This window comes from Chiloscyllium plagiosum, unplaced genomic scaffold (genome assembly GCF_037043375.1).
Source record: "Chiloscyllium plagiosum isolate Xiang-an unplaced genomic scaffold, Cpla_swu_hap1 HiC_scaffold_8, whole genome shotgun sequence".
In the NCBI taxonomy this organism is placed as follows: Eukaryota; Metazoa; Chordata; class Chondrichthyes; order Orectolobiformes; family Hemiscylliidae; genus Chiloscyllium; species Chiloscyllium plagiosum.
In genome coordinates, this window is record NW_028270146.1 from 32,557,807 (window position 1) to 32,571,935 (window position 14,129).

General features: G+C 39.6%; 1 protein-coding gene across 5 annotated transcripts in view; it reads right to left on the reverse strand.

Moving 5' to 3' along the window:
- The window catches only part of ppp4r4 (protein phosphatase 4, regulatory subunit 4), a 186,495-nt gene that overhangs the window by 140,725 nt on the left and 31,641 nt on the right, over positions 1-14,129 (reverse strand). For 2 of the 5 annotated variants that reach the window (XM_043697169.2, XM_043697170.2), the window contains exon 3: positions 4,517-4,666. The exons of 2 other annotated variants lie outside the window; for them this stretch is intronic. In XM_043697169.2, coding sequence (XP_043553104.1) covers positions 4,517-4,666 — 150 coding nt within the window. The remainder of the gene's footprint in view (positions 1-4,516; positions 4,667-14,129) is intronic. One more of the 5 variants, XM_087989669.1, reaches the window with a different exon arrangement.

Here is a 14,129-nt window from a genome sequence, read left to right on the forward strand (position 1 = left end):
CCAGAGAATCCTATGATAAAAGCTATAGAACCCAGGGGACTTACCTATTTTTGCAACTTCCAGAATTGCTAACACCTTCTCGTGAACCTCAATCCCGCCTAGTCTATTGGCTTGTATCTCCGTCTTCTCCTTGACATCACTGTCTTTTTCCACTGACAAAAAATATTCATTTAGTGCTTCCCCCGACTCCTCGGACTCCACGCACAAGTTCCCACTACTATCCTTGATTGGTCCTAGTCTTTCTCTAGTCATTCTTTTATTCCTGATACACCCATAGAAAACTTTAGGATTTTCCTTGATCCTACCTGCCAATTACTTCTCATTTCCCCTCCTCGCTCTTCTTAGCTCTGTCTTTAGGTCTTTCTTGGCTAATGTGTAACTCTCAAGCGCCCTAACTGAGCCTTCACGTCTCATCCTAACATAAGCCTTCTTCTTCCCTTGACAAGAGATTCAACTTCTTTCATAAACCACGGCTCCCTCGCTCGACCATTTCCTCCCTGCCTGACACTTATCAAAGACACGCAGTAGCTGTTCCTTGAATCAGCTCCACATTTCAAGTGTGCCCATCCCCTGCAGTTTCCTTCCCCACCTTATGCATTCTAAATCTTGATTGATGGGGTGGTAATTAGCTGGGTTGGATTTGACCTGTATTTTGTGGCAGGTCATCCCCAAATAAATTCCCACATTTCCTGGTAGATTCAAGTGTTGTAGCTATACTGGGACAGCTTTGCTACTGATGTGGCCAGGTCTGGAGTACCAGTCTTCAGCATAATTGCTGGGATTCAGCAATAGCCTTTGCAGCATGTACATAGTTAAAAATCACACAACACCAGTTATAGTCCAACAGATTTATTTGAAAGCACTAGCTTTCGGAGCACTGATCCTTTGTCAGGTGGTTGTGGAGTACAAGATCGTAAGACACAGAATTTATAGCAAATGTTTACAGTGTGATGCAACTGAAATTATATATTGGAAATGACTGGATTGTTTGTTAAGTCTCTCATCTTTTAGAATGACCATGTTAATTTCAGTTCTTTCATATGTAAGTCCCAGAACATTTTTTTAAAGTTACATTCTCAAGTGAACTTTAACAATAGGTGCCATGTCAGCTTAGATAATGCATTGAAGGTGTGAGGTGCCCTGTGTGAGGCTATCTTTGCCCCAATGTTCAAACTGATTCTATTTCTAAAAAATGGATTTAGAGAATCTTACATAGGTTCATGCAGTACGTAATTCTGCAAGTATAAATTCACCCCACAAACTTATGTGTCTGTGTGTGTGTGTGTATGGGGAGGGAGGGGGCAGTTGGTGGTGGTATGAGTGTCTGTGAAAGTGTGTGTGTATGCGTATGTGTGAGAGTATGTGTGTAAAGGGGTTTAAGTCTGAGAGAGGGTGCATGTGAGTGTAAGTGTGAGTGTGTATGTGTGAACGTATGAGAGAGTGAGTGCGTGTGTGTCTGAGAGACAGTAAGAGAGCATGGGAGAGTGAGGGAGAGAGAGTGAGGGAGAGAGAGTGTGTAAGAGTGTGTGTGAGAATGTGTGTGAATGCGAGAGAGTGTGTGAGTGTAAGAGAGTGTGTGAGTGGGAGAGAGTGTGTGTGAGTGGGAGAGAGTGTGTGCGAGTGGGAGAGAGTGTGTGCGAGTGGGAGAGAGTGTGTGAGTGTGACAGAGTGTGTGTGAGAGAGAGAGAGAGAGAGAGAGAGTGTGTGTGTGTGTGAGAAAGAGAGTGTGTGTGTGAGAGAGAGAGTGTGTGCGAGAGAGAGAATGTGTATGAGAGAGAGAGAGAGAGAGAGAGTGTGAATGAGAGAGAGAGAGAGAGAGAGAGAGAGAGAGAGTGTAGAGCAGTGGGGTCACCTGTAGTGTGACATGAACCCAAGATCCCGGTTGAGGCCATCCTCATGGGTACCAAACTTGGTTATCAGCCTCTGCTCGGCCATTTCACATTGTTGCCTGTCTGTCTTGGAGGATGGTCATCTGAAGGTCTGAGGTTAAATGTCCTGAAATGCTAACGTGTTCTCCAATTGGGAGGGAACACTCCTATCTGGTAATTGTTGTGCAGTGTCCATTCTTCTGTTGCTGTAGCCTTTGCTCGGTCTCGCCAATGTACCATGCCTCACAGCAACCTTGCCTACAGCATATGAGATAGACAACGTTGACCGAGTTACATGAGTACCTGACGCATACATGGTGGGTGGTGTCCCCACGTGTTATGGTGGTATCCATGTCGACACTCTGACACGTCTTGCAGTGTCCACCGTGACAGTGTTGTACGGTGTTGTCGTGAAAACCGATCAGTTTGCTGTGAACAATGATCTGGTGGTTGGTGATTGTTTAAAGGCGAGATTGTTTAGGGGGCAGCACGGTGGCTCAGTGGTTAGCACTGCTGCCTCACAGCACCAGGGTCCCAGATTCAATTCCAGCCTCGGGTGATTGTCTGTGTGGAGTTTGCACATTCTCCCCATGTTTGCGTGGGTTTCCTCCGGGTGCTCCGGTTTCCTCCCACAGTTAAAAGATGTGCAGCTCAGGTGAATTGGTCATGCTAAATTGCCCATAGTGTTAGGTGCATTAGTTAGAGGGAAATGAGTCTCCAGCTTCTCCAACATTCACAACATGATGTGGCAGGAATGCAGAGCCTAGATTATCCCAGGAGGCCTCAACATTCAACCATTCAGGAAGATTATGGCTAATTTAATTGTGGTTCCAATGCCACATTTCCAATTTGGATCGACTCAGGCTTGGAGGGCCGAAGGGCCTATTCCTGGGCTGTAAATTTTCTTTGTTCTCTGTATTTTTGTTCAATCCCTTAAACCTATCCTTCCATTCAGTAAGATTGTGACTGATCCAATTGTGGTTCCAACTCCACATTCCCATCCAGCCCCAATAAACTCTAACTTGCTTGTTATTAAAGAATCAATCTAACTGTCATAAAAGTATTCAATAGCTGGACTGCTACTGCTTGAGCAGGAAAAGAAATCCAATAATTCACAACTCTCAGAGAAAAAGAAATCTTACTGATGTTCCATTTAAGACCACTTACTTTTCAAATCTAAGTGGTCACCTAGATCTACTTTCTCTCACAAGAAAGTTCCCTCAAGCCTTTATTTCTCAATAAGATCACCTCTTATTCATCTAAACCTAAGTGGATATAATTTGTCCAACCTTTCCACATAAAATAACCCCAGTCACAATATTAGTCAAGTGAACCTTCTCTCAAATATATTCTCTCAAAATTAGGAGACAAATCATGCAGTAATCCAGGTGTGAAATCATACTGTGCAACTGTAGCAAAACTTCCCTAATCCTAAATCTTCTGCAATAAATGACAGCATTCCAGTTGACTTCCTATTCACTTGCTGTGGCATAGTTAGTGTGCTTACAAAAAGATGTCAACTACCTTCACCCCACACCACCCAACACACACAAACACACACACACTACCATCTCCTGCTAGCTTCAGACTGAAAAAGAGCAACCTGGATTGGTGAGGTATTTACATTGTATGAATTTAACATAAATCGCAAAATGAAAAACGATACAAATTAGTCTTTGTTATGAATACAAGTTAGTGCAGTGTATTGTATCTTTTTAAAGCATAAAAATATCAACATGAAAGCATTTTGTTCCAAACCATACCGTATTCCTGAATCCTTTTCATAAAGAAGGATATTGCATGGTTTGGAAGCTACATCTTCTGGTGGAAATCCATTTCCACAAAGAATTACTCTTTAAGCAATGGCAGCTGTTAACATGTTATTAGCACCTTTGTCAACAATTACAGTTTGCTTTAATTTAATTGTAACTTTTCATGAACTGAATGTTAATAGAGTGCAAAGAGACATTAGAAATCCATTCAGAAGAAGCGTCACTTGACCCCAAACATTCACTCTAACTTCTCTTCACAGATGCTGTCAGACCTGCTGAGCTTTTTCCAGCAATTTCTCTGCTTTTGTATCTGATTAGAATTTTGTGTTCAATCTCTAAAGGTAAAATAAAACTTATTTTGGCAAAAAAATAGACTTACTGCACTGAAAAGGAATAAGAAACTCAAAAATTTGATAATGTTAGAGAAATTGGTCTCAGCACTTCATGAACAATAATCTTCTAATCTGTCTTGGGTATTTATTTGTTTTACTGATTACAAGGTCAGTGATTCATAGACAATAAAAATTGAGCTTTGAGAACAATGATTAAAGAATGTGAGAATTAGTATCAAGCGTATGAATTTAAAAGTCAAAATTGCAAAGGTTTCCCAAGCAGCACTATGGGTTTAAAATGTTTCATCAGCATTAATGTGGTTTGAATTTGCTTTCTGAGGTTAATTCAAGTATAATTTTCAATTAGCCGTAAAAGGGTATTAGTGCTCGACATACAATATTAGAAAGCTGGAATGTGTCCTTAAATCTCATTATCAGAAGCATACACAGCTGATGCATGGGGAGATAAGGAAAATGTTTTATGTAGAACTGAAGGAAAAAGACTAAAAGGGTTTATCCACAATTAAAGTTTGAAACACTTTACCTGATGTCCCCAGTAGGTTTTTGAAACACAACTTTCTCCCTACCGAAGTCCCTGTAGATCTGTGAAGAGCTGAAGGAAAGGGGAGATTGATATGATGTAACACTCCCGCCGCCCCAATTTCGCACGATGCTGTGTTGATAAGAGCTGTTGCTGAAACAGGAGAGAGAAAACATGGGAGACAGATAGATAGTGGAAGATGATATGAAATCAGCTCAAGCCATAGGCCAATTCTGAAGGGCAGAGATCCGAAAGAAAGAGGAAAAAGGCAATTTAATAGGCAGAAATAGATACCATCCATTTAAAGGGGAGGGAAAGAAAATCTCCTTAAATCTAGAAAAGAAAGACAGGTAACAGATGACAAAAATATAATTGCTTAGTAAGCTCAATGGACAGATGGAAGTGAAGACTTTGTATGCTTATGATAATGTTGGCAATTCCAGACGTCCTTAAATGAACTAATTTATTCAAGTATTTTGTCAGCTATTGTTATGGCTAGCTACAGCGTTCAAATGTTCATTTTCTGTATAAATCAAATGACCCCAGGTCCACTGAAGGGCACATTAATTTATGTAATTTATGTAATTTAGGGAACTAATTGATGTTGCAGTGGTGACAACTTCGAAACTGGTCTTAATTCTGCATCTGCATAAAATGATAGCTGCTGCAGAAGTCTACTTATTCAATACGCTTGCAGTGTCTACTTTGTAAACACAGGAAGGACATAATTTTCTGCTATAATTATTCTGATTTTGTGAATTACACAGTTAAAATTGGTCTTTAGCAAACATACTTTATTACATGACAAGGCTTAAGCGTACATGCTAACAACATTTTGTTAGAATGTCTTGCAGATTTCATATTAATAATCACTTAGTGGCACAAAACTTGAGGATTGCTGAGAAAAGACATGTCAAAGAATTTTTACCTACTGAATGAAAAGTAAAATAAAAACATGAAAAACTTTGACAAAATTTGCCTTTTTTCGTGAATACTCAAGATTGCATATTTGTGATAGCTTAATTACAATGAGAATATTTAGCAATTATGGCAATTTGTTTTTGTTGGTGCTTTGTGTGCAATTTACATGGAGTTTTTCATAAATTTAAATAGGTGATCATGTAGAGTCCAAAAGCTGTTAAAAATGTAATGGTTACTTCTGGCACAATTTACATAAAAATGGTTGACCTTAACATATTGCTGCACCTGTTACGGGAAATGTTACTGATGAATGCCCATCAATCTCCATCTTAAAATACAGTCACAGACCCAGACTCAAACTCAGACCAATTGACTCTAGTTTTTATTTTACCACAGATGACCTCTGACCGAGTATTTCCAATTTTTTTGTATATTAATTTAAAATATGATAAGAAATGTTAATATCTATTTCATGCATAGTAAGCTAGCATAAGCAAAAACAGAATGTTCAATGATTAATTACATATGCCACTCATTTCATGGGATTACTATAAATTAGATGGTCATGTTAGAATAAGTTCTTAAACGTCCATGGCACCTACAGTACCTGCCGACTTAATTAACTGATCTCTTAGATATATGCTCGCCAAGGAAAGAAAGGAAAAACTTTAAAATCTGTAAAAGGAAAGCAAAACAATAAGTAAAATAAATCCACCCAAAATCCTCACTTAACATTGCCAGTCTCTCCAAATGTTCCAAGTTCTTAACATCATTTCAGTTAATTAATCTTTGACTACATTTATTGGAAAAATATTATGCACTCCAAGAAAAATAATATCAAGTCTTAAGCAAAATTTCACACTATGGAGTTAAAACAAAGAATTCTATTCACATCAAAAAAACTGCAATAAGTCATTTAACCAAATTAGATAAGTGCCAACATTGAAATGTTTAAAATGGCAGGTTAAATGGTGGCATCAACTTTTACAATATTTAAATTATTCATCTGAAAAAGAAATAGAAAACTGCGCACTTAAATGACTATTAATAAAGAAACTGCCCAGTTTCTAAGAAGAGTATTCCTCTGCATTATCGATGTACACCAAGTTCAATGTTTAACTTTTGGAATTTTAACCAATATTAATGCATTTATATCAAGTGCATCATTACTTTGTTCTGTTTTTATAACAAGCATTTAACAGACACTGGACAAAGTGGGTAAATAAAGAAAATCCTTTGGAAATCCACATTCCACATGGCGGGATTTGAAGCTTGGTCCACAGAACATTACCTGGATCTCTGGATTAAAAGTTGAATGATAACACCCCCCACTAGGTCAATGCCTCCCCTATACTTGTCTTCCTCTGACATCATGTTAATAACCATCAATCCAACTGAGCTAACCGGTCCACAAAACCCTGAATGAAGTGTTATTTCAACCTGTCCTAGTCTAGGTTGCTGTCAGTGGTTCCAACAAGGAAACTGATCTTAACACTGAATTTTCACAATGACATCATTACAAAACTAACTCCTGAAAGCCAGAATCCACAAATCCTAACCTGGATTTCAGCCACTATCATATTCATTGTTCTGGTTAGGTTGTGGGAGAGCAATGTGGACCACTTCGAAATTGCAACCTGTGGTGCACAGTAGCAGTTACCCATGTAAAACAGTAGCTACCCAAAGTCATGTCCGATTTATATTATCCAGAGATGAGGAATGTGATCATTAGAATAGGTAGTGTTAGATCTAAATATTGCAGAATTGTTTGGATAGTAGGGTACCCATTTAGAAAGTAAAGATATCCTTTGAAAATGATCCCAGGATGTCTATGGAGGAGGTTAAGTGGCCATTGATATTGTTAAAAGAATGACGTTTGTAATAAGTGCACCAATTCATTGGAAATGTCAAAACTCACTGTCTAAAGGAACCATCTACATAGCTGTCAACAAGGGAGCTGTCAAGTTGTTAAGACATTTAAAAACATTTCCCCTTTAAATATTTTTTTAAAACTTGCCTACATTATTATACAAAATGCTCATTATTGCACTTTGCCTGTTGAAGTAAGCCTGAATTACAGGTGATATGCCTTTAGGACCAGTTCATAAATGTGAAGGATGACAGATTTTGTCTCGTAATAACCAAGGAACATCTTAGGGGTCAGCATGGAACAAACCTCGAACTTTCCTGGTTAACTGACTCTGGATCATGAGAGTCCACATTTCTTGTGGCATCATGGTTACCTGTTACTTTTAAAGGTAGTGAAAAAGAATTCAACTTCAACTTCTTCAAATTTACAAATTTAGCAATATTTACAAACCTCAAGGCTTGGTTCTGGGGCAGGGAATTTGTTATTGGGAGATGGAGAATTTTCCTTTGAAGTTTTAATCCAGTTAAATCTGTGTACTTATAATTCCAGTTCCAATTTTATGAACTGGAATACCCAGGCCTCTCTCTTGCTCTCTGCTCCTCAACTCTAGCTATGTTTCCAGCTCTTCCAGCTCTAGAATAGCTCATGAAGCATCATTTGAGTTTCCAGTTCCAAACTTCCATACAATTTGTGGATAGAGGTTAAGAGGCTTGAGCAATACCTGAAGCGTTTTATTCCTTTGACTTTATTGAGTTATTTTAATTTTTGTTCCCCAGCTACTATTTTTAATCTTCTATGCTCAGAGATGTTAATATTTCACTAGTCAAATTTCCTTGCTCTCGAAGCACCTTTATGTCAACATCTGCCTTTGTTCTTATGGAAGTTTAAAGAAAGATTACTGTGTTTCTTCGTTTCACAAGTAATTTAACTTGATTTTTCAATTTTTTTGCTTGCCATTGGTTTCTTTGAATCTAAGAGTTAAAGCAACATTTCATGTTTTACTTTTTTTCAAAAAAAATGCTTACAATGCTGGAATGCAGACAGGCCTTCTACCTTAGTCCACCTGTGCCCATGCCACAATCATGTCGCCCACCACCCTAGAACAAAAATCCTAACTTCCAAGACCCTTTCTCTTAGCTCAGGTTTGTCGAACAGGGAATTATCCCAGAAGCACAACATTTGCTGAACATATATTGTGCAAATATTCAGTGCAAACAGGTGAATTCTGTTTGGTAGCCTTTAAAGTGCTTGACAACATTCCAATTAGATCTTAGGTGTTGCAGTTTCCAATTTTATTTTCACATTATTACTGAAAAAATGTAGTGTTACAATGTTAGATTGGTATAAGAGAAGGGTCGAGATTATAGGGAGCAAGATGGCTATGTAGCAACAAAATAAAAACAGTGCAGAGAAACAGTTATAAAATAAGCTACTGTTTGACATGATAGTGGTATGGATAATAGATTCAGCATAAATCAGAGCAAGATACTAACTGGTAGTGAGGAATAAAATATGCGGATGCTTGCATGTAAAATTTAAAAGCAGGTCAAGTTCTCTGCTGTCACAATTTATCAGACTGTCAGTGAGCAGACAACCAATGACCATGGTTTAGATTTTTATTTAGTTTATCCTTCCTGATGTGCAGTTGAAGGAGATTGTTGTTCATCCTAGACTTGATTACTGCTATATAATTCATAATGATGGGGTTAAAGAGTTCATTATGCTAGCAGATAGCAAATCCCAATATTATCAACAACTATCAGAAAGGTGACCAATGTATTTGAATGAGGTCATAAAGGGGCAATATGTCAATGAATAAAAGGAAATGAGACACAAAGATTTATGAGATGATAGCACAGAGGCATTAGAAAGCAATACAAGAGAAGTATTGTCTACATGAGGACAGATAGGAATGGAACAGAAACAATGTCATGGAGAAGAGAGTGTGCAGGAAAACAGTGCCACCTGCCAAGCATTGTAAAGGCATATAATCAAAATTAGAGGGAATGATGGATATGGTGTTAGAATTAAAGGAAGTCACTGATAATTTTCATGATGGTGACCTCCATCCATTTGAAATTTCTTCAGCCTCTTCCAGAGATCTCGCAATGCACATTTAGTGGCCACAGAATGTTCAAAAATTGAAGGGTAATAGCTGGATCAGACAAAAGACCTGGCATGTCAACAGAAAGCCTTTAAAAATTCTTTTGTTGGGTTTAACAAAGTTGTCAATCCTAAATACAAGATCACACACTTAGAGAAAAAGTAAATAGGAAGGACATTGTGAAACTTGAAAGGGTTCAGAAAAGATTTGCAAGAATGTTGCCAGGGTTGGAGGGTTTGACCTACAAAGGAGAGTGGGGCTGTTTTCCCTGGAACATCAGAGGCTGAGGGATGACCTTATAGAGGTTTATAAAATCATAAAGGTTATGGATATGGTAAATAGACATGGTCTTTTCCCCAGGTGGAGTCCAAAACTAGAGGGCATAGGTTTAGGGTGAGAGGGGAAAGATTTAAAAGGGACCTATGGGGCAACTTTTTCACGCGTGTATGGAATGAGCTGCCAGAGGAAGTAGTGGGGACTGGTACAATTACACCATTTAAAAGGGATCTGGATGTGTATATAAATAGGAAGGGTGTAGAGGGATATGGGTTGAGTGCCGGCAAATGGGTCTAGATTAATTTATCTGTTCGGAACGGATGTGTTGGACCAAAGGGTCTGTTTCCATGCTGTACATCTCTATGACTCTAAATGAATAGCAAACATTGTAGATAATGATAAAACATTTACTTTGGAAAATATAACATTTTAGCAGTTTTAGTTCCGTTCAAAACTCCAATTACTTACAATAAATTAAATGACTTCTGCTTACAATCCAAAAGGTGTACATGTGCTATTCTGCAAAGGGAACAACTAGCAATTGCAAGAGAAAGGTCAATCACAGAGTTAAACTGACAAAGTTATTGAAACATCTGGGCTGAATTATAATATACAGAAGCAAGTGGTTTGGGTCCCATGGTAAACTTACACAAAATGTCAATCATGCAACTATTATGGACCAGGCCAGACCCCCTCAAAATATTTCAACAGACCCTAACTTTGCTAGTTGTTGTAAGCAGGCATAACATGGATATGCAGTTGGTCAAACCACTTAGTTTTAAGACCATAAGACCATAAGACATAGGAGTGGAAGTAAGGCCATTCGGCCCATCGAGTCCACTCCGCCATTCAATCATGGCTGATGCGCATTTCAGCTCCACTTACCAGCGTTCTCCCCGTAGCCCTTAATTCCTCGAGACAACAAGAATCTATCAATCTCGGCCTTGAAGACATTTAGCGTCCCGGCTTCCACTGCACTCCATGGCAATGAATTCCACAGGCCCACCACTCTCTGGCTGAAGAAATGTCTCCGCATTTCTGTTCTGAAATGACCCCCTCTAATTCTAAGGCTGTGTCCACGGGTCCTAGTCTCCTCGTTTAACTGAAACAATTTCCTAGCATCCACCTTTTCCAAGCCATGTATTATTTTGTACGTCTCTATTAAGTCTCCCCTTAATCTTCTAAACTCCAACGAATACAATCCCAGTATCCTCAGCCGTTCCTCATATGTTAGACCTGTCATTCCAGGGATCATCTGTGTGAATCTCCGCTGGACACGTTCCAGTGCCAGTATGTCCTTCCTGAGGTGTGGGGACCAAAACTGGACACAGTACTCCAAATGGGGCCTAACCAGAACTTTATAAAGTCTTAGTAGTACATCTCTGCTTTTATATTCCAACCCTCTTGAGATAAGAGACAACATTGCATTCGCTTTCTTAATCACGGACTCAACCTGCATGTTTACCTTTAGAGAATCCTCGACTAGCACTCCCAGATCCCTTTGTGCTTTGGCTTTATTAATTTTCTCACCATTTAGAAAGTAGTCTATGCTTGTATTCTTTTTGCCAAAGTGCAAGACCTCGCACTTGCTCACGTTAAATTCCATCAGCCATTTCCTGGACCACTCTCCCAACCTGTCGAGATCCTTCTGTAGCCTCCCCACTTCCTCAGTACTACCTGCCTCTCCACCTAACTTCGTATCATCGGCAAACTTCGCTAGAATGCCCCCGGTTCCCTCATCCAAATCATTAATATATAATGCGAACAGCTGTGGCCCCAGCACTGAACCCTGCGGGACACCGCTCGTCACCGGCTGCCATTCTGAAAAAGAACCTTTTATCCCAACTCTCTGCCTTCTGTTAGACAGCCAATCCTCAATCCATCCCAGCAGCTCACCTCGAACACCATGGGCCCTCACCTTGCTCAGCAGCCTCCCGTGTGGCACCTTATCAAAGGCCTTTTGAAAGTCTAGATAGACCACATCCACTGGGTTTCCCTGGTCTAACCTACTTGTTACCTCTTCAAAAAATTCCAACAGGTTTGTCAGGCATGACCTCCCTTTACTAAATCCATGTTGACTTGTTCTAATCAGACTCTGCTCTTCCAAGAATTTAGAAACCTCATCCTTAATGATGGATTCTAGAATTTTACCAACAACCAAGGTTAAGCTGATTGGCCTATAATTTTCCATCTTTTGCCTTGATCCTTTCTTGAACAAGGGGGTTACAACAGCCATCTTCCAATCATCCGGGACCTTTCCTGACTCCAGTGACTCTTGAAAAATCTCAACCAATGCCTCTGCTATTTCCTCAGCCACCTCTCTCAGAACTCTAGGGTGTATCCCATCGGGGCCAGGAGATTTATCAATTTAAATAAAACAGAATTTATTTACAAGATTACTGAATGCAACACAAACAAAAGAGAACAGAATACAGACTCAATGGTTGTATTTTTACAAAATAATTTTGCGTTAAATGAGTTTACATAACTATTATTGAGATCATTTTATTTTGAGTTACTAGCTACCTGCCGGACAAACCATACTTAGGTTTAACCAAAAAGGCTCATTTTCTACCAAAATATTCTGTGAAGTCACTGTAGAGTTTCAGACTATAGCCAATGATCAAGCAACAGTTGCGAGTTGAGTAAACTCACATAACAGTAAAAACCAAGATGATAAGAGGGACACAAACACCTCTAACTCCAACACAAAAATATAAACCTTTCCTTGAATAAACAGAAAGGACATAAAAGTCTGGCTCTGGTACTTTTACAGAACACACCATGGAGCACCTCTCCAGGGTAACCTTCTGGAGAGTTTTGCAATTTTAGCTTCTCAACATTTTTCATTTGTCCTCTTTGAAAAGTTCAGCAGCAAGGTCGCTCCTCACTGAAATGAAATAACCATGTGCAATGTATCTGCAAATGTTGTCTCAAAGCCAATCACAAATTCATAGCTTGTTAGGAAAAACAAAAATAGTATGGGGTTATCATTTTAAACTCCCAATCACCACACGACATGGTGTGAAACTGATAATTCCATAATGTTACCAATGTAAAAATTAAGTTTAGAGTCATAGAGATGTACAGCATGGAAACCGACCCTTCAGTCCAACCAGTCCATGCCAACCTAACCTAGTCCCATTTGCCAGCATTTGGCCCATAACACTCTAAACCTTTCCTATTCATATACCCATCCAGATGCCTTTTAAATGTTGCAATTGTACCTGACTCCACCAATTCCTCTGGCAGCTCATTCCATTCACGTACCACCCTCTGTGTGAAAAGGTTGCCCCATAGGTCTCTTTTATATCTTTCCCCTCTCACCCTAAACCTATGCCCTCTAGTTCTGGACTCCCCGATCCCAGGGAAAAGATTTTGCCTATTTACATATCCGTGCCCCTCATAATTTTGTTAACCTCAGCCTCCAACTCTCCAGTGAAAACAGCCCCAGCCTGTTCAGCCTCTCCCTATAGCTCAAATTCTCCAATCCTGGCAACATCCTTGTAAATCTTTTCTGAACTCTTTCAAGTTTCACAACATCTTTCCAATAGGAAGGAGACCAGAATTGTACGCAATATTCCAACAGTGGCCTAACCAATGTCCTGTACAGCTGCAACATGACCTCCCAACTCCTGTATTCAATACTCTGACCAATGAAGGAAAGCATACCAAACGTCTTCTTCACTATCCTATCTACCTGCGACTCCACTTTCAAGGAGCTTTGAACCTGCACTCCAAGGTCTCTTTGTTCAGCAACACTCCCTACGACCTTACCATTAAGTGTACAAATCATGCTAAGATTTGCTTTCCCAAAATGCAGCACCTCGCATTTATCTGAATTAAACTCCATCTGCCACTTCTCAGCCCATTGGTCCATCTGGTCCAGATCCTATTGTAATCTGAGTTAACCCTCTTCGCTGTCCACTACACCCCCAATTTTGGTGTCATCTGCAAACTTACTAACTGTACCTCCTATGCACACATCCAAGTCATTTATGTAAATAACAAAAAGCAGAGGACCCAGCACCAATCCTTGTGGCATTCCACTGGTCACAGGCCTCCAGTCTGAAAAACAACCCTCCACCACCAACCTCTATCTTCTACCTTTGAGTCAATTCTGTGTGTTTGATACGAGCTAATAAAACGCTTTCTGCATGTGGTAAACTGAAACGTGACTTTGAATTCAAGTGCTGTACAAGGGTGGTGGTAACATCGCTGACATTTTGAGTACCTGAGATCACTAGCCAGATGTTTTCGAGCAAATGACTGGCAAGGGAAAACAATGAGCTAGGTAATTACTAAGAACATAAGAACTAGGAGCAGGAATAGGTCGTCTGGCCTCTCAAGCCTGGTCTGCATTCAATAAGATCATGGCTGACCTTTATGTGGCTTCAGCTCCACTTACCCACCCACTCACCATAACCCTTAACACTTTTACTGTT